The sequence below is a fragment of the Equus quagga genome, chromosome 4 (genome assembly GCF_021613505.1).
Source record: "Equus quagga isolate Etosha38 chromosome 4, UCLA_HA_Equagga_1.0, whole genome shotgun sequence".
NCBI classification, from domain to species: Eukaryota; Metazoa; Chordata; class Mammalia; order Perissodactyla; family Equidae; genus Equus; species Equus quagga.
This window is the reverse complement of record NC_060270.1, coordinates 127,611,700-127,633,395: the sequence shown is the minus strand read 5'-3', so window position 1 is coordinate 127,633,395 and position 21,696 is coordinate 127,611,700. Positions and strand designations below refer to the sequence as shown.

The 21,696-nt window shown below is 37.5% G+C and overlaps 1 protein-coding gene across 2 annotated transcripts in view; it reads right to left on the bottom strand.

The window, feature by feature from the left end:
* Positions 1-18,485, bottom strand: part of LOC124237971 (glutaminase kidney isoform, mitochondrial) — a 79,962-nt gene extending 61,477 nt beyond the window's left edge. For both annotated transcript variants that reach the window (XM_046658163.1, XM_046658164.1), the window contains exons 1-3: positions 17,856-18,485; positions 3,509-3,605; positions 3,026-3,147 (exon numbers count right to left, since the gene is read on the bottom strand). In XM_046658163.1, the coding sequence (XP_046514119.1) occupies positions 3,026-3,147; positions 3,509-3,605; positions 17,856-18,253 (617 nt within the window). In that variant the 5' untranslated portion in view covers positions 18,254-18,485. The remainder of the gene's footprint in view (positions 1-3,025; positions 3,148-3,508; positions 3,606-17,855) is intronic.
* Positions 18,486-21,696: the final 3,211 nt, after the last annotated feature.

The following is a 21,696-nucleotide window of genomic DNA, read 5'->3' as shown; positions in this document are numbered from 1 at the left end:
AAAAATATTGTTTTGCCATTGATTTAAGATTTAATGTCTCAAATAGCAATTCAACTTGCACATAAAAAAGTTGTAAGAAACACCAAAGAACATATTTCTCAGCAGAAAAAAGTTAACAATTCCTGATCTTAACTCAGTATATCTGTATCAAATCAAATTTACATCCTCAGTTTTCAACAAGTTATACATGAGAAAATATGAGGACTGTCAAACAAATTTAAATGATCAACCTACTACTTTTTAACTCTTTAAAATTAATCAGCACTTTTAGAAGGAGGCTTTACAATTACCAAAATTGTACACTCAGTGAAACGGGTAGTTTTTTTTTGCTGTATCACAAAGTGCTGGTAGAGCTGTAGTAACAACCCTCACAGGTGAATTACTGGCCAATAAAGTCAATCTTGCCGCTCAGAAGTGTCTAACTGCACACTGACAAGATTCTGAACAGTAATGCTTTTCTTGAGAGTTATTATATTAAAGATGTCAGGAATCTAACTAGAAAATTAGAAGTCTTATAAACAACTCTGAGAAGGAACTGCCTACACACTTAAGCAAGTCACATCTTTCTCATGCTTTGTTCAGTTTTCTCATCTGTAAATTGGGAATAATCATCATTTTTCTTTCCTTCTTAAGTGTTTATGATTAACAACTGTAATGAACATCAATGTTTTACAAAATATCTCAAATATGATTTTTCATTAGTAAAATAACATAATGGATATGAATTTTTTAAGAAAATCAAACATACAAATGCAATGACTACCATTTATTTTCCCCCAAAACAGAAAAAAACAAAAACTTATGATCACACATAAAAATAGTTTTAATACTTGTATGGTTAAAAATGCATGAATAAATAAGACATTCGTTTTTAACACAAATTTTCTACTATCTATTAGTATTAATTATTAGCATTAAAAACAACTGATATCTAGATGGGTACAGGCAGTCTCCAATTTACAAGCAGATAATATGCTCCAAAATGTATGCTTAGACTCATTTTCCTATTTAAAAAAAAATGTCATACATAACAGTTGTTTCTCCGATTATCCTGAAAGGCTAAATATATTAACAATATATTTTAGGTAAAATATCAACACACCGATTTCAACCAAACCTATCCACCTTTATAAATACTTCTCTGCGAAAATGAATTCCATTATAACATCTTCCTCCCACCTGCATGGAGGTGAGATAGTTCATTTCTGTCAACACTAACTAGAAAACCTCTTATTTTGAAAACAGAGAAAGAAATTCTCTGGAGCAATCACCTTTCCAGGTGACCTGAAAGGTTAATAGATGTTTTGAATCACCTCATTCTAGGCATAAAAAGAGAAATCACTATGCCTATAGACTTAGACTTTTCCACTGCCTGTTCATATAGACCTCTAAGCGTTTGTCAACTTGAGAACTGCCTGTGTTACAATCATGAATTCTTTAAAAAACTGAATTAGCGTTTAAAATAATGGTAATTGTTATTTTTATATAATTATGGGTAGAAAATTTTATGATTAAAATTCATAATCAGGATTTAAATTACTTTTAATTTCAAATTTAAACACAGCAACATGTTTACAAAGCACAAAAAAATTTTAAACAGTACTAAAAAGGTATAAAATACTGCTTTCACTTAAAATTCCAAAGTAATTCCTCATACCTATTATCAACAAATCCACCTACCATCTCTTTGACTTCACTCTTGGATACGCCAAAATAACTCCCCAGAAGGCACCATAAATCAAGAAAGAGTGCTTTGCACAGATAGTTCATGAACACTAAAAATAAAATAACCCTACTGCAAAGGCACTGCTAACTAGAAATGATTCCCTTCCCTCCACAAAGAAATAGCTTCTGAAGACTCAAAACTCCTAACACCAATACCAGCATGGACCTAAAATCTACACTTTCTAAAGTCAGCTGAGTTAACAGAATCAAGAACCTTGCGGGGAAAAGATAAGAATCCAAATTGTCAACAGTGCACCATGCACGCAGGAAACTTTGGAGGACCTCAGATCAATACTTATACCTTCAGATGACTTAAAACTCCAGGATATTCCCAGGAGCTAACTAGAACAAATCATCTAGCCCCCAAAAGAAAAATAAAAATACATACATATGTACAAATAAACTTTCAAGGTAAATGGTGGAACTCTTTAGATCTATCTCAACTTAAGTCTACGGTCTGGAAAAAGCCAAGGTCTTACAGTAGTGTTTACAGTGCTATACTATTTTCACTTAACTATTAGTAGTTTAAAATACCATTTACTTCTTTGGGATCCATTACAAACATGCTATCCATTAAATTATTAAGTAATCAGACTACTAGGAACATATTAATGAAGATAAATAATAAACAGTTAGGCAAATATAGGAAAGTCAAAATATTCTCATTTGACCGTATCAAGGCCTTAATCTCCAAGTTGTCTTTGGTTTTCAAATATTTTGAGGGAAATGAAAATAGTCAAATGCCTACTTATTAAAAAGAAATGAAAAGAAATGAAAACATTACCTGTGTTTCAATAAACCAAGAGAGAAAACTAGAAAGAAATCTGAAAGAAGAGAGGAGAGAAGCAGACAACGTAGATACATAAACCTAAGGAATACAGACTGTCTGAAGCCTTCTCATTGTATGACATCATCTAAATCACCTTGTAGGAAAGAACAGAGACCAAGCTGAGAAAGCCTGCAAGACATGCAGAGGAACTGGAGATCAGTTTAAGCCACGACAGGACAAAGTGTGTGCTCTATTCAGACTGAATGCAATCTGCAGGTACCGTGACTTGGAAACGGCGATAGCTACATTTCCTTAGAGCAGTTTCAAACAAAGTATACTCTCAGCCCCAGTGTATTCCAGAAGCTTAATGCGCATCAGTTCTTCAAACAATTGATGTTTATAAATCCCCCCTCCCAACCCTTTTTCAGTTACACAGGAAGCACTGGTCTTCAAAGACGCAATTTTGTTTAAAATGAAAAATCACCATATAACATAGCAAATCACCATTAAAGGTTTGGCAGAAATTTTTACTTTTTAAAAAGATCTTTGTCTAGCATGACACCATCTGATGTTGTTTGAAGAGTTAATCTTAACATATCCATACACTCTTTCAACCTGGGATCAGACGTTCGCAATCCTGTAGATTTGAGTGCCTGTTTTTAAAAAAATAAGAGTTTGTAAATACATAGTGCAAATAATATATATATGCTTATTCCAACTACAAGTTTTTATTTCTGTATATAAAAACTTCTACCCAAGAACTGAATATGTATATTGCATTTTAGCTTTACTATTACCCACTTTCTGGACAAGTTTCTCATTGTTTCTTTCATTTTCTTTCACTGATTACCTTGAAATGAGCATGATGAAAATTTGAAAACATAATAAGAGAAACAGTGTCAGTCAGAATCTACATGTCAAATGACCTTTAAAACTACATTTCAATATTATTATATTACTGATCCAGTATTACTGATTTTTAAAAACTTAAAACAGAAAGATGTAAAAACTTACTGTAATAAATTTATGAACAGGTATTTTCTCTTGTCCTTCTGCAATTGTATAGAACAGCAAATCTTCCAAGCTAGGTAACAGACCCTGTTTTATTTTACTAAAGGAGGAAAAAGAAGATAAATTAATCCTTGTGTGAAGAGGATTTTAGCTACATCTATTAGTATATAATCACTGATCCAGACTACAGCTGAGTTGATCTACTCAAGACTACTGTCACAATAAATGCTGATTTACCAAAATCAATTCAGTATTACTGAAACCACACTCAAACAAAACGTAAAAGATGATTCATTAATGAATACAGATATTGTTTAATCTCAGGTTTTGAAATCTTCATTACCATTTCTTGTGGTACTAATGCCCAGCCATCTGTTATGATGATAACTTTCTGTACAGCTTAATACAATCACTCAATACTATTTACAGACCTCAGCAAATGTTCAAGTAAGAGCCAACACTTTGTTTTGTTGTTGTTTTATTAATATGACTTTATTTATATATTATTCACATAGTTAACATGATTGTAAAATCTGGGGGAGACAGCAATTAAGTACTAGACAGTAAAGACTAGCACACAAGTTCTTGAATCCTGGCTATAATATTTACTGAGTCATCTTGGGAAATTAATTAACCTTTCTGTGATTCAGTTTCCTCATCTAAGAAAGTTAGATAATAGCGCCTACCTCACAGGGTTGTGAGGATCAACTGACTCAATACATTCAATATCTTTAACACTGCCTGGCAGAGAGTAGTTCTCAATTGATGGTAGTTGTGGTTACTATTTCTAAAGTGATCTAGGCTTACATATATAGATCAGATGCCACAAACCACAAAAACTGTTAGAATAAAAATTTCACTGTAAAAAATACATTAAAATCTTCATTAACAAATAAACTAGTATAAGATGCTATAATTAACCAAACATTTAAACAAGAAATTTTTTCCTAGCCACTGAAAAGCTTGCAAGTAAACAAACTATAATAAACCTGCTAAATGTCTTTTTTACGGCTCTGAAACTAAAACACACATTTTGTTACTTTGAACATCAATGACTATCATTAAGTATTGTAGTGATGTTCTCAAGATTACAGAACTAAGGTAACCAATCGCCTCCTCATCCATCACTATTTATTAAAATGGGAGAGGGAAACATATATGTGTGTATGCATAAAATATTCTGGAAAGAACATTACCTGTGTTTCAATAAACCAAGAGAGAAAACTAGAAAGAGAGCAAAAAGAAGGAGGGAATACTTGTTTTCTTAAATTCAGAACTTAATACAGTCAATTCCAGACTATTTATAGGTATAATGGCAATTTTCATTGGAAAATTGTATATATTACTTCCATAAAATAAACTGTCACATAGTGTAGGTCTGTTTAAAATCGTGTTTTTATACTGTTAAAAAGAACTTTTCCTGGGGCCAGCCCTGTGGCCGAGTGGTTAAGTTCGGGCACTCTACTTCGGCAGCCCAGGGTTTTGCCAGTTTGGATCCTGGGCACAGACATGGCACCGCTCATCAGGCCATGTTGAGGCGGCATCCCACATGCCACAACTAGAAGGACCCACAACTAAAAGTATACAACTATCTACTACGGGGATTTGGGGAGAAAAAGCAAAGAAAAAAAAAAAAAGATTGGCAAGTTGTTAGCTCAGGTGCCAATCTAAAAGAAAAAAAAACTTTTCTAGGTGTCTAAATGTTTCCTGGACTACCCAAAGATTACATAATAATTCCATACTTGAGTAAGACCACTTGTATTCAATTATTTCCTAATATAATTACTTTCCTACTGTTAGTAGTCCATATATTTCTACCTTAAGAAGACAACAAAATATAGAGTTGGTTCATAGTATGTACATTTATAAACACATATATAAAATTTCTCCTAAAGAAACATTACTGTTAGTATTAATATCATTTATACTTGTTCTCAAAGCTATTACACCAACTTAGTTTTCAGGGTCAACCTTGAAATATATGACTTTCATGCCAATGTTTTTAAAAAACTAACACATAGGATTATCATAATTTAGGCTCTTACAGAACTTTTAAAAAGGTATTTGGGATATTTTAACAATAAGAGCTAAAATTTATTGATCATTTATGTCCTAAATACTCTGCTAAGTGTTTTACATGCATTCAAATTTAATCCCTCCAATGATCTTATGATAGGAGGTACTATTATTATCCAAAATATAGTATGGTTCCTGGTGCACAGTAGAAACTCAATAAATTTATTATTTCTTGAAAAAAATGAATGACCCTATCCCCATTTCACAGATGAGGAAACAGAGGCTCAAAGGGGTCAAGAAACTTTCCAAGACTGCACAGGGGCAAATATGTATTTAGAACCCCCATTTCTCTGGCTCCAGAGTCCAAACTATTTACCACTACAATACACTGGCTCTCAAACTTACTAGCTAGTTATGACTTTTATAAGGTACAATTTTTCTAGGTCTTACGCTGATCTAAAATCATTGAACAGTGTTCAACAACAATGATGACTTAATATTTAAAGAAAAATTGAGCCAGCTGTCAAAAAAATCAGTGGAAAATAACAGACCAATTATTTACAGAAAATGGTTTGTCAAATAAACTTTAGATAGTGGTAGTTTATCATTTTCAAAAACTGCAGAATAAGCTTTCTATTTATCACACTAGTAAATGGTATTTGCTTTGCCTAAAAGCTATGTAAATAACATAAAATATACACTTCTTATGGTACATAGTGCAAAAAATTAAAATAACCATGTTATTGCCACAGCAAGCAAAAAATGTAAATATTTACTTGCTTTTGGACAAGAAACTGATTTTTATCCACAGGAGAGATTTAAGTCATCCCTATAAAATAGGCCCACACAATAAACGGTCAAAACTGATACAAAGAAAGTACTACCTATCTTAGCATTTAAAAGTTCAGACTCTGATTTGAGAATGAGTTCACTTCAACAGTCTGGTGAGCCCACAAATATAAAGATTCTCCCCAAATTTTCAAATAGGTAGTACTCCAGAGATATTTCTTGACATTACTCCCTCTTCTCTCCACAAATTTAATATGGCTTTGTGGCAACGTTTCACAATAATGTGCTTTACCATTAAAATTCAAAAGCTGAAATAACTGCAGTTTTCAGTAGCTATACAGTAACTAGGAAATCCTTGAAAAGAACTTAAGTTTTAATGACAAAAAAATATTATTATAGCAGGCTTTCAAATTGTAACATCAACAATTATTGATAAACCCAAGTAAACCCTCCACATTCCCTAGGGAAAAACATAAAATGGTTATGACACTCAGCAACTAAAATAGGACGTAAGGGGAAGATTAGGAAATTCACAGAAAAATCCTTGTTTCATACCTTATTATTCCTTCCCTTTTTTTTTTAAAGATTTTATTTTTTTCCTTTTTCTCCCCAAAGCCCCCCGGTACATACTTGTGTATTCTTCGTTGTGGGTTCTTCTAGTTGTGGCATGTGGGACGCTGCCCCAGCGTGGTCTGATGAGCAGTGCCATGTCCGCGCCCAGGACTCGAACCAACGAAACACTGGGCCGCCTGCAGCGGAGCGCGCGAACTCAACCACTCGGCCACGGGGCCAGCCCCTATTCCTTCCCTTTTATTCTACCTCATTTCCTTTCTAATTTCTGCCTTTAAGATCCTTTCACCATCATTTTGTTCCTTCTTTTCCCATTCCTTTCCCTACTTTACCTTCATAAAATACCTGCCTAAAAATAAAAATGACTTCTTTAAAAAAAACAGAAAAAAAATCCCATGTATTTAACTGGCATCTAAAATATGTACAGCATTATGTTAGCCATTGCTTACAGTCTAAAAGGGAAAGAGGAGACGTACATTACAAGGAATTACAAGAAAGGAACTATGGGATCCTATCACTGAAAAATTACTTCACTGTGGACTAAAGTTAAGCTTTTCTAGAAGAGATGGAATTTGAGCTGGACTTGAAAGATGGGTAGGAGCTGGAAACATGGCAACAGAAAGCGATTTCCAGCAAAGGAACCAGAACGATCCAAAGCCATGAAGGTAAGCATTCACTGGGTGTTTACAAAGAACAGCAAACAGCTAGAGCACAGAATATATGAATTAAGGTGCCTGTTTCTACCCATGAGCTGTTAAAACACCTAACTTTCAGGGTTGAGAGAGATCTATATAAATCAACCAATAAATGAGGAGACCATTCCCCAAAATTTACATATGGAGTTTAAATTCAGGGCCAACTTCTACAACATGAAAAGAGGCACTGTCTTTGTTTATTTTACTGATCAACCAGTTTCCCAATACCAAAAGACAATTAAAATTCCTCAGTCTGGTATTCAGTTCTCTATAACTTGACTTTGTACAATCTATTCCTAACTTATCACTTATAATTCACCAATGTAATTGACTAGACTCACCGACCTATAAATAAGCCCTGCTATCTCACCTTTACTTTTTACCTATATATGCCTTCTGTCTACAACATTACTCTTCCTAAACCTTAAAGGTATCAATGATCATTCCAATTGTGTCAGAGGGTTTTCCCCAATGGGGTTCTCTATCCTCTTTTTAGCACACACTGAGTGCATCACTAAGTTTTGTAATTTTCTTATACAGCGTATAATGTGCCAACCATCGGGGATATAAAGATGAACAAAGTAAGGTTGCCACCTAGGAGAGGCAAGACTACAGTAATGTGGCCAAAGTACTATGACAGAAGTCTAAGAAAGGTATTAGGAAGTATAAAATAACATTCAATTTTGCCTTGGTGGGTGGGAGAAATCAAGAAAATTTATAATTTATAATTAGGAGCAATACTGAAAATACATCCTCATCAGTTCCAAAATTTTATAAAAGAAAAACCTCTACTATCAAACGAAAGGATGAAAATGAAAAGCAAGTCTTTACTAAAAACAGCAAAAGGAGAAGAGGGAAAAAATTGAAACCAACTACACTGCTTTATTTCGTTAAATAATGTTTCATATTACCTGACCCCTCCAAGCTATAAGGCTTCAAGGTTGGGGTAAATGCCTTTCTAAATTTTTTTGGGGGGCGGGGGGAGGGTGTCAAATCTCACATAACCCAAACACATAGTTTTAGTATGCTAAATCTACCAGATAGTAAAAAACTGTTTTTTCAACTAGGTTAAAAAAATAAACGAGCTCCACTAATAGAACACAAAAGAATACTTTGGTGTTTTTATTTATGTCTTCATTTTAAAACAATGATCTTTAAAAAATATTTGGAGTTGTTTTTAAATCAGTTTATCATTTTGAATTCAGAGGGGTCTGACAGTAAGTGTCCATCAACACAAGCAAATTAGTAGCTTAAATCTGTGAGGCTGAAAGTTGAATTGAGGGTGGCCATATACCATTATAAGCCTAACAAAGTGAAAAAATCTGCTCATCCTCCAAGTCATTTTGCCCCAAGGCTACTGGTGGAATTTAAAAACAAAATCTTACGTCTTTTGTGGCTTTTTGTAAAAAAAGGACTTTCTGTTGTTTTATCTTAAAACTCTATGTGGTAAAGCAAGGTGGGCCAACTGTCCCCAATTTACAGATAAGGACAGAGTCTCAAAGTCAAGCAACATGTCCAATGTCACACAACTCTTAAGTGGCTAGACTAGAATTAGTCCTAGAAAGCTGGTCCTTAATTCCTAGTCTCAGATTCTTCCTGCTATGCCACACCAACTGTGCTCAGTTGCTAACACTCCATTTTAGGAGGAATACCTGGAGTTCATTCAGAAGAATGAAAGATGAGACTCCTTACATACGGAAGACTTTCTAGCCAAAAGGCTAACAGGTGAATTACTTATGTTAGATGAGTAAATTGTTGTTCTGCCTTGTTAAAACTGCATCCTCTACAAAGCGAGGATGAGATTATATCAAATTAGGGCTGCTGTTTTGATTGGGCTGTACTGAAATTTATTCAAGAGCAAGCCAAAGTAAGAAGCACAAAAGCCAGCTTTATGTGAGGAAGTGGCCAGGCTATCTGTATCAGCTGAGGGCAACTTGTCCATGTGTACAGCTTTAGAAGTCTAACCAAAAGGGGGAGTCTGCCTTTCTCCCACTGGAAGACAAGGAGCTGGGCAGATCAAGTTCCTAACGGGGAAGTCTGTTAGTCCTTCCAACAATGTATACCCTCAGTCAAGTATCCTTTAATAAATTATTCTAGTTGTCAATGTACAGATATTATGTGAATTCTATCACTACAATCTACCCCACTAGAGATGACTTCTTTGAAATAACTAAAATATATAGGTAGAAGTTAATGAAAAGCAAACTTCAGCTACACATAAGGAAAAACAAAATAGCTCTGAAAATGGAACTGGCTGCCTTCTAAGGCAGCGACTCTCTTGTCAAGGAAGTAGTCAAGCAGAGATGAACAACAACCTGTAGGGAATACAACAGAAGAGGAAAAAAAAAAAATCAGCTGGGTAGATGGGTTTTTAAGGTCTCTTCCAATCCCAAACCTAAAAAAAGTAATCAATTCAATTAAGTATTTTATTAATCTGCTAATATTAGATTAAAAAACAATAAGTCCTAATATTGTATGAACCTGGTTAGGTCATTTAATATCTGTGGGAAGTTTATAAAACATGTAAAAAGAGGTGGAATTAGATATCTTTAAAGCCACTTCCAACTCTAATTCTCACTTTTTGAGTTGCTAAAAATAGACGTCTTCCTAAATTCCTATATTAAAGACCATAAACTTCACTCACTCAGGAACTCTGTATACATAAAGGACCCATGTACACGCATTTTACACATAAAGCTTAATTATCTGGGTTCTTTAAAAAAGTAAGAGGAATACTTAATGCCACTGAACTGTACACTTAAAAATGTTTTAAACAGTAAATTTTATGTATGTGTATTTTACCACAATCTTTTTCAAAAGCTAAGGGAAACTGGGTACAGAAAGTGAGAGAGAGAGACAATAGCTAAAGTGCAGACATGAAGGACAGAAACAAGATGTAGCAACTGATGCAAGATAGAAAAATTCACAAAAGAACAAACATATTCAAAGCAGAACCAATCAGGGTATTTAGGGAACATCTTACACAACCAAATACAGCTTAGTGTAGGGGCCACGAACAGCAAATACAGCAGAGGACATCTGTTTTTGTAAATAAAGTTTTATTGCAATACGACCATGCCTATTCATTTATGCACTATGGCTGCTTTGCTACAACAGCTGATTTGAATAGTTTGTTAACAGAGACCAGATAGCCTACAAAGCCAAAAATATGTACTATTTGGCTCTTCAGGGAAAAAGTTTGCCAACACTTGCCTTAGAGCATCAGTGTATTTTAGCACACAGTATAGTAATGTTCCCTTATAGTAAAAATAAGTTGAACAAGAAATGTTAAGCTGCATTCATTATAATATGGCAGAAAAATATGCAACATTTTCTAAGGAGACTTACACTAGGAATAGTTTACAAATTAAAAACTTTTATGTTTGAGGATAATAATGAATACAACTGGATAATGCTGATAAACAGGAGCTGTACATATCTATTCATAATCTTTTTTCACAACTTTTTCCAATGTAATGGTGCTTACTGCCATACGTACCAGAAACAGGGTATTAGGATAGCACACTAGGACAGCAGAGTAGAGATTTACAAGTTTAAGATTTAACAGGTGTGGTTCCTCTGATTACAGAAATCATGAGAAATATTAAAACTAACTATAAGGAGGCAGGAAAAACAATATCTTCTTACAACTGCTAATATCATTTCACCTTATTTCTCTTTATTACTTTTCCTAAGCATTTTTTAAAAGCTTAAGAACACTTGAGATCTTATCACACAGAAAATTTTGTATTCCAACTTTTGGCTTAACATGTTATTTTCTTATATCCCTAAAAAGTATCTGTATACTTCTTAAATGACTGAATAAGACTCTTAACTGGATGTAGCATAATTTACTTAACCATTTCAATAATGGTGAACACAAGTTGTTCCCCACTTTTCTCTAATATGCATAATACTGTGCCAAAAATATTAGTGAATAAATCTTTCTACATCTTCTTTCTACACCTCAGTTTATTTTGTTAGCCTAGGTCTCTAAAAGAGTATGAATATGTTTAAAGTTCTTCATATAGTTTAAAAACTGTTCTTCAGAAAGTCTGTACTCTTTCAATAACTTCCACCAAGAATCTAAGGAAGCGCCTGTGTCACTCAAAATATCTGCATCAAATGATAATTTTAAAATCTTCTTTAGAGGCTGCACCAGAAATTAGTAGGCAAAAAAATTTTTTAATAGTAATTTTTTTTAAAGATGGGCACCTGAGCTAGTATCTGTTGCCAATCTTTTTTTTTTTCTTCTTCTTCTTCTTCTCCCCAAAGCCCCCCAGCACATAGCTGTATATTCTACTTATAGGTCCTTCTGGATGTGCTATGTGGGATACCACGTGAGTATGGCTTGACGAGCGGTGCCATATCCACACCCAGGAGTGGAAGCCACAACACCCTGGGGGCTGCCAAAGCAGAGTGTGAACTTTAATCACTCGGCCACGGGGCCGGCCCCAAAAACATATTTCTAAATCCTGAAAGCTATCAATTTTTGTTCATTATGCAGTATCACTAATTCTATGTTTTAAAATTAGTGTTCTCACTATAAACATTTCTTTAGAAACCAGTAAGCAATAACGTTACACACCACCAAGAGAATACTTCTTAAAGGAAGCCAAGACACGTTAACATTTTGCTTCTACTGCATTGTAGGTGGTCACAAAAATCAGCGAGTGCAGTAATCAGTCATATGCACCCTGTTTCATAACCAAAGCAATTTTATACCTGAGCAGATCCAGGATAAAATCATAGTAAGTGTCTCTACCTGAAAGCTATTTATCTCACTTAGAGATATCAATAATGAGGAGACATTTTTATAATATGTCTGTTCACTCTGCTTTAAGCACTCCTCTTACTAGCAAATGACTCAAAAGGTGAAAAGGCACAGACAGGCAACTCCTTGGTTCACACAGGAGTTAAAGATTGAGCTCCCTAAAGAATGCAAATCCTACAATTAGCTTTTCAGTTTCTACCGCCATAATTTTTCTTCACCTCCGTATCACAAGGAAGGAGAAGAGCTTTTTTACTGATGTCAAACAATGTTTTAAACTTGAAGAAACTCACAAATATCTTCAACAAATTTCTCTTCAAGGTGACATTTATCTTTTTCAGACTAGAATCGTGCAACCCCCCCACCACCATTACTTTTCCCTACATACTGTCTCACAAAAAAGACTGAATTCTCTTTGGTAGTCACTTCCTGAGTTAGCTGATTTTGAGGTAGGCAGTCTTCTTTGTAGAACAGTAAAGCCTGAAAACAAGCAGCTAAAATTCAAGGAGACTAAGCTTGAGGATCTTATTCATGTTCTTTCCATGAATTTCATCTAAAAATTAATTAGTAGCATGCAGTGCGTTAATTACAGATCATGTACAGATGCATCAATGGCTAAACAGACGAGTGTGGTTTAATGTAAACATAAGGCAGCAAAAACTGTTATGATGTATGTTATGACTTGCCATTAAAACAAAACTAAAACTCACTGATAACTGTAACCTAGAAAATTTTTTTTTAAAGATTGGCACCTGAGCTAACAACTGTTGCCAATCTTCTTCTTTTTTTTTTCTCTGCTTTATATCTTAGTTGCAGGTCCTTCTAGTTGTGGGATGTGGGACACTGCCTCAACGTGGCCTGACGAGCGGTGCCATGTCCGCGCCCAGGATCTGAACCCTGGGCCACCACAGCGGAGCGCGCGAACTTAACTACTCGGCCATGGAGCCGGCCCTGAAAAAATTTTTAATATTGAGGAAATCACAAATAAAATGATTGAGAGGTTCACTGAGAAGCCCCTCCTCGAAAATTAAATATACTTTTAATCTTCATTTTAGTTCAAGTGAATTGTAAAACTGTTCACTTTTACAAATTAAAAGCAAATTATTATTAAGGGATCATAATATAATTTGTCACCTATCTCAATAAGGTTCTGTTTTTCAATTCCAAAATACACTCTTTATCTGCCAAATACTGTCTCAAATCTATTATCAGTACTCTTCTATAGACCCAGCTGAAAAGCAGAGCTATTTAATCTTACTTTGAAATTCAATTCTCACAGCATGCAATTAATTCTTTGCCCCTCACTTTCCATCTAAGAATAAATATGAACCACACAAACAAACGCATACTATGTGAAGCTAAGTGAAGTCATTTTTGCTTCACTTTCACTTTTAATATATTTTTAAATATGCTTATTTAACTAAAAATGTATTTTAAGAATGCCCTGACTTTGTGTAGATGAGTAAATGTACAATTATTGCATCATAACTATGCAGCTTTTAACATACTACGAAAATGCCCTCCAGAATAGATGAACTAATTTTATACTTCTACCAGCAATGTAAGAGTTCCTATTTTCCACACCCTTTGCATCACTTGATTTGACTTAACATCTGCCAATCTGATAGAGTAAAAATGATCTCATTGTTGTTTTAATGGAATACTTTCAATATCGTACCCTGTATGAATTACCTATTTTCTAAAGAGTATACATGTGTTGATATTTTCCCAGCCTAGTCCTTCTCTATTATCTCTCTTTTCCTTTCTAATTAAACAATAAAATGCCCAAACAAAAAATAACTTAAAAATGCCCTCTCTTCCCCACCTGCCGACTCTTCCCAGGGACCCTTCACTAAGATAGGATATATACTTCTGGGCTTTTCATTTCAGAAATGAAGCATGCTACACTTGACAGAGAAGACTGTGATAAAAACACCCATTTTATGCCAATGGGCAAGCATTGGCATAAAGGTTACTCAAGAACCTTGAGTGCTATAGCATGGTTTGTGACTTTGATACATTGCTCATTCCAGTCTGTATTGGTTTTCTGGAAGGACAGTGATATTTTGAAATTAAAACTCTATGATTAATCTCAAAACAGCACACAAAATAGATTGAAATGAGACAAAAGAATGGATATGAAGGTACAGATTTCAAATTTAAGTCATCAGATATGTGGAGACCAATGTGGAAACGGAGGTTGGATAAGAGATGAAATATTACCTACACAAAGATGAGAGTCAAAGCTGAGAGAAGGCATATGCTGTTGAGAAGGCAGACAAGTGGGAAAGAAGCAGAGACCTCAGGCTCAGAGTTTACCCAGTGAGCAAACCCCACAACCCCCAGGAAAGCAAAGAGAACCATTTAAAGAGAAGAGAGGCAAGCAAAGTGGTTTTCAAAATAATGGAATGACGTTAACAAAATTAAATAAGAGCACTGGAGGGAAAACTGAGCAAAGACATTACATTTTTTCCATAAAATATTTAAGATAGTAGTAAAATCTTAACCTAACCAGGAACCTAAACCAGAATTGAAGTTGGTTGAAGGAGACGGCACAGCCTATGATGACAATGGTTCAAAGAGGTGAACAAATGGAACAAAAAGTAGGTAGATAACTTGCTTATATGCCAACTCCTTCCAGAATACAATATGGGAAGGTTAATAAAACATAAAGTCAGACCAAGGAAAGGGGGAAAAGTATCCCAGCCATGTGAACTAATAAAATTGCTATGGTTCAGTATTACACTCACTCTGAGCTTACTGGCAAGCAGGGCAAAAAGGTAAACAGTGCAACCCACATACAGTCATGCATCGCTTAACGACATGGATATGTGCTGAGAAATTTGACGTCAGTCTATTTTGTCGCTGTGTGAACGTCACCTACACAAACCTAGATGGTATAGCCTACTACACACCTAGGCTGTATGGTACTAATCCTATGGGACCACTGTCGTATTTGCAGTCCATCACTGATCGCAGCACACGATTATAGTTTCATATAAGAAATACAACAATTTCTCAAGAGAAATTTTTTTCTGGAAACAGAAAAACAAAAAGAAATTTCTCATGTGTGACCCTAAAATTCAAAGGCTAATGTCTTTGTCAGGTTTTACAATAAATGAAGCAATTTTACTCTTATTTAATACACAGTTATGTAGTATTTAACAAAAGCCAAATATTGCCTTAAGCCTTTTACAAAATGTTAGCTCCTTTAATTTTCATGGGGCTATTTCTTTTAATTACCCTCTATGAGACCTGCCAGAGTCCTGAGTGCTGGCATTCCAGGTGGCATGCTGACTGAGGGATGACCTATGCTTTGGAAGCTGAGCATTAGACAGGATAACAGGATCAACTAGAGGCTTACCTCCCAGAATAAGAGAAACGTTTATCACATAAAGGCAAAATGGAAGGGGTCAAAGGAGGAAAGCTACATTTGAAAACCAAATCATTCAAGAAATAGAATCGTTAACCAGATTAAAATTTTGTTTCAATCTTGAAGCCAGCGTTCCTCACTTTATATGTAAATTGGAGATAGTTGGGGTTCACTCCTGATAACACTGACTGAAAACTCTCAGGATTATCAGATACTTGGATTGCTCCTGAACCAATCTAGTTATTACTTCAAATTTTGGTGGCAAAAAAATAAACTCCTTTGAACTATGGTAAACAAGGTTATCTTATTGGCAATTTGAACTTCCAGAGTATCTGAGCAAATATTCTTGAAGGATTCCCTCCCTAGACTGGTTTTCTTTGGAGGTTAGCAGGCACAGGATGGGACATTTTTTATAGAGGGCTGTCAATAAGTATTAGCCAAAATAGTGTTTCAAAATTATTGCTACGAAATGATTTCTTATTTAGAAGGCAATGAAGCTAAAAGCTTCTGGGAAACATGTAAATCACAAAAGGAGCTCAATTTCCTATCTGACAAAGCGGAAGAGGGACACTAGCGTCACTGAAGAGACAATGAAAGACATATTTTCAATGGAAAAAAAGCAGTTCCCATCCTAGGACCTTTAAGGATTTTTAAATGTTAATAATTGCATTTTGCAATTCTGTCACTCTGAGCGTATTTAAACTAGTTACATGCCTGGTAAACCAGATGTCAAGGCAAAACTGAGTATCAGATAAGATTAAGCACACATATTCTAGTCCCTAAAAAACATTAGAGAGGTAGAAATTTAACAAAAGTCCAGCTTTTTAGAACTTGAAGGGATATGAATCATCTAACCAAAGACGTTAAATGATCTGCCCACGGTCATAAGGCTACTTCGCAGCACAAAACCATTATCACAGAATACTACAAATTTTGCCCATCACCAAATGATTTTTTTTAAATAACGTTTTTCAGTCTGGGAAAACAACTTCAGATTGGAATGTTTTAGGAAGGTGCCAACTTCAATTACAGGAAATATTATGCAGGCCTGAGACTGAAAGTTTAAGAATCACTCTTTCAGCCTGACTTAAGGTACTCCGGAGCTGGAGATAGTAGTAACATCAGTAAAAGGGAGACAAAACAGTCACATAACGTCAGTACAAAGTCAGAAAAACAGAAGGGTATAAAGAGGGCAGACAGGTATACTTTTACTCACATTGGGAAAACAAAGTTTGTGTCCATTTATACCACACAAAACAAAATATCCGGGAAATTATGTAAGAAAAACCACTTTTAAGATTAAATTGCTGTGCAGTATAGATGAGTTAACATCCTACCACAATTTAAATCACAAAAGCTACTTTCCTCGGATTTTTCAGTTAGTTTTACCCATCACATTTCATCTTGGCTATTTTGACTCCCCCCACCCCAAAAATGCGCCCATTTCATGGAAGACATCAGACAGGCCAAAGCTGGTCCCCAGCGCAAACAGGTGGTCTGTACTGCGTGCCCCATCTTCTCGGCCACATGACTCTCTTCTTCCTCACCTCGTTTCAGAAACACTATTTCCGGTGCCCCAGATGGCTCTACTCAGGCCTGCAGGGGCCACTCCAGAAATACTAAGCATACTCGGCTATAGAGGCTTCCAAAATGATGGTGGCAGAGATCGAAGGAGGGCAGGCTGAGAGGACACTCGAGCCTGGAAAAGCGACGAGTCAGGGAGGCAGAGGCTTTGCTCAACGCCCGACTCCCAAATGTCACTCGCTGGAGACGTTCGTGTGGCATCACCACCAAGGGCTGGGCGGGCGCCAGGCGCTGCAGCCAGGACCGGGCACGGAGCAGGCGGCGCGGGCCGGGCAGCCGCAGCTCCAGGGCGGCGGCGGGGGCGGGGGCCCGGGCCGCCCCTCGCGGCTCCCCGCTGGCGGCCCGCGCCGGGAACGGGGAAGGGAAGTGTGGGCCGAGCTGAGGGGCGCGGGCGGGGCCGGGCCTAATCACATGGCGCAGACGGCGCAGGCCGCCCGACATCTCTTTCTTTCTCTTTCTCGAACCTCCGCTCCCCTCCCACCCCCCCGCAGGCCCCTCCCGAGCCGGGGCCCCACGCGGGACTAGGCCTCCTCGTCTCGCCGAGACACTCACTTTTCGCCTGAGGCCACCAGTTCCTTGCCCTCGCTGTTGCCGAGCGCGTCCGGCTCCCCGGGACCGTCCTTGGGGCCAGGCGCCGGCGGGGCCGCGGGCGGGGTAGCCCCGGGCTGCTGCTGCGGCGGCGGCGTCGTGCCCCCCTTGCCCAGCTCCTGCAGGATCTCCGAGGGGGAGCTGGAGAGGCCCCGCGTTAGGGGTCCCGCCGGCCGGCCGCCCCCGCCCCACCACGGGTAGAGCCGCGCGGCGGCCGCCGAGCTCGCAGCCGCGCGTCCCCCGCCGCGGGGGCGCCGGCTCAAGGTGCCGAGGGGCTGCGCCCGCCTCAGAGCGGCGCAGGCGGCGGCGGGCGGCCGCAGGAGCAGGTCCCGCAGCATCGCCGAGCCTCGCAGCCGCATCATGCCGCCGAGTCTGTCAGTGCCCGCAGGACAGGGGAGGATGCTCGGGGCGTGGGCGGCCGCTCTCCTCCGGGAACGCGGTCTCCCGCAGGACGCCGAGAGGGCAAGAGAGGACAAGGAGAGGGACGTGGGTGTGGTTCCGGCTCCCGCAGCCGCCGCTGCCGCTCCTGAGCTGCCCGCTACCGCTCTTCTTCTCACCCCTGAGGGCTCCGCACTGAGGCTGAAGCGCAGGGGAGGGCCGGAGACATTCCCCGCTCACCCTGGCGGGGGCGGGAGAACGCCGGCGTCCTGCCCCCTTCGCCTGCTCTGATTGGCTCAGCTCTTCGACCTCTCTTCTGATTGGTTACTAGAGCAGTCAAACTTCTCTCGGCGCCGGGTGCGCGAAGAGTTGGGCGGGGCACCGGCGGTGGACGGGGAGAAGAGTCACACTGACGTGTGAGACGGGGGAGTTGGGCCGGGTCCTGAGTAGCCCGTTCCTCTTTCGTGACCAGCTCCGATGCTGCCCTAGTTGGGAGCTGGGGTCTCGGGGTCTCGTCATCTGTGAAGCACAGGGGCTCCGGGACTGTGGGGCCTCGAACTGCTAGGGAGACTGATGAGCAAGAGCCCCCCGCAGCCGAGAGGCCGGCGGTCATTGGCTTTGGCCGGAGCTGGCGTCCGGCCGGGCCGTCGGAGTTTGGCTGGTCCAAGTTTGCAGCTGGCCCTCGGCTACCTGGTGAGGGCGTGTGGCGACGCGACTGAGGGACGCGGGCCCGAGAAGGCTGCCCTAGAGGAGCCTCGGCCCTCTCCCAAATGTTGCATTTACTTGAAACTTTCCATGGTTGGCGACTACCCAGATGTGAAGTGTTTTGGAAAAAATGAGCAAAATCCTTTCAGCTATGCGACTTAGCCATGTGAAGGGTTGGAGTTCTAGGGGAGGGCAAAGACAGAGGGAAATGCCAGAATACGACTGCTTTCCTTTTTAAAAAATATTTTTTTTTAATTTACATCAGCATCTCAAAACTATTTTTGAACAGCAATGATTCCTTGAACACTAGTTTGCTGAAAGCAAAATTGTAGATACTTGTCTGTTTTAAAAGCTGCTTCATCGTTTTAAAATAGAAGCATCCTAATACTGGTTCTCTAAATCGTTTCCTACTACTGTATTACTTTATCCATTTATCCTTTTGGACTTGTAGTAAAAGAGCCAAGGATCTGAAAACTGAATTTTTCTCTGAGCCTACAGATACACTCCACTCCACGCCAGAAATGTTTTCAGACGATGTCCTGAAACACTTAGGTTTAAACGCATAGATCCACAAAGGTTAATGGGATGATTTTTATGAAACAGGAAGGGTGTGTGTCAGGTGCGTCATTAATTGATCACCAGATTTAGTAATCTAATGAATCTTAAAATATTATACTAGATTAATAATAGGCTGTACTCACAGGTTATGTGACCTTTGGCATATCACGGTCTTGCCATGTTTAAGTTTTTTCTGTCTGCTCCTTAACTGGAAGAACATGGAAAAAGCTATCATGTGTAACGCATTTAATCACCTTAAAAAAAGTTAATATGATTGCAAATTATTTAGAGGGATTTTATTACTACTTAATATTACTTTTCACTAAAATTTGATGAGTCAAAGTAATAGTATATTCAGGAAAAGGAATATCAAGTTTTGGAGGAAAGGTAACAAATACTACATCTTCCTAACCTTTCTAATCTGACTTATCAATGACATAGGCCTGTATATTGTCCAATCTCTTAGATAGATATAACTATGCATATAACTAGTTATCAATTTTGACTGCCTGCCTCCTTTCTCTCTACTACATCCAAGCTATTGACAAATTCTGTTATTATTTTCCTCCTTGTTTTTCTTTTAGATTCTCTAATTTTCCTATGGAAATTCTTTCCAATATTTAAAGGATTAAATACCTTATAGTATACTTAACAAATATAGAAAGTAAATTTAGCAATAGATTATTTTCTAGAGTTTCTATTTTCAGGGATGAGCTGGTAAGAGTAGACAGATGTTACTCCTAATATTTAGAAGAACTTAGAGTCCACTGAAATTTAACCCCTTCTTTGAGAAGACCAATGAAGATGTTATAAACAGAAAATTGAAACTACTATAAATAGATTAAAAATGTGACTAATACTTTCACTTGATTCTTCATCTTATATCATTTTTTAAGTCTTTAATGGGGTTTTTTAGTCAAATACAACTTTAGTTCTGTGAATTGGAGTTAATTACTATTTCCATTAGGTTAATTATTTATCTATTAAATCATATCATCATATAAAACAGTCTATCTCTATAAAAACATTTTATGCACATACGATAGTCCACCAAAACATCTAAAAATAGGAAATTTCTCTCCAGATTAACAAGTGGCTAAGTTGTCAGAGCTCCTCTTAGACTTCCTCTTTGCTACCAGTTAAGTGCAGCTATCCCGCAACAGATTGTGTTCCCATAGCCGTTGAGAAGATACTCAAGCATGGAAAGAGAAAACTGGAATTTCTGCACTTTGTATCTATTCTAACTAGAACAATTCCTGAGCTTCTGTGTTCTTTTGAAGATTAGAAAAGGCTAATATTTCAAGATTATATATAATTTCCTGATCTTGCCCTCCACAAATACTAAAATGTTATTATTTATTGATCTAGAGCTAAATAGAAAATAATTCTCCTTTGACCAACAGCTTAAAAGAAATGCCTAAGGTTTTTATGTTTGAAATTCTTCTACTTAGAGAATAAGGTTCAGGAAACTTCTAAACAAGCTTCTGCTACCACTTCCCTTTCTTCTGTTGGTTTCCTGCTTTAACTGGCCAACTTCCTAGCCTCGCTGACCAACCCTGCCAAACATGACTTATTTTTCCAAAGCTGAATTTAGATCTATATTAGGGTATTATAAATCCCTCATCTATAAAATGGGGATAATACTGGTATCTTATCTCATAGGGTTGTTACGAGGATTAAATGAATCAATATGTGTAAAGTACTCAGAACAACGCCAGTAGCACTCCATAATTGTTAGATATAATAATAATTATAGTTATAATATATAATATATAATATAATATATAATATGTATATAATACATAATATATAATAATAATTATAGTTATAATTTTGTTGTGCAGTGTGATTAGTCGTCACTTCTATTATTGAAAAGTCAAACTGGGAATTGTTTTAAACCATCTAATCATAAATATCACTTAAAAAGAAGCCAGCTCCCCAAAATGAGATCGTTTACTTACTTCATTTTTTAGAAAACAAACCAATAATTTCCAAAGTATCTTAAAATAGAAAGAGACTGCTGCAAAGACAGTCAGATTAAGCAAAGCTAGGCTCAGTGCCCAAGATACTATTTACAAATAACTTTTAAAAAATACAAAAGAAAGATCTGCTAGACCAAAAAAAGAAAAGGCCTGAATGTACATGTCACACATAACCAAATCTA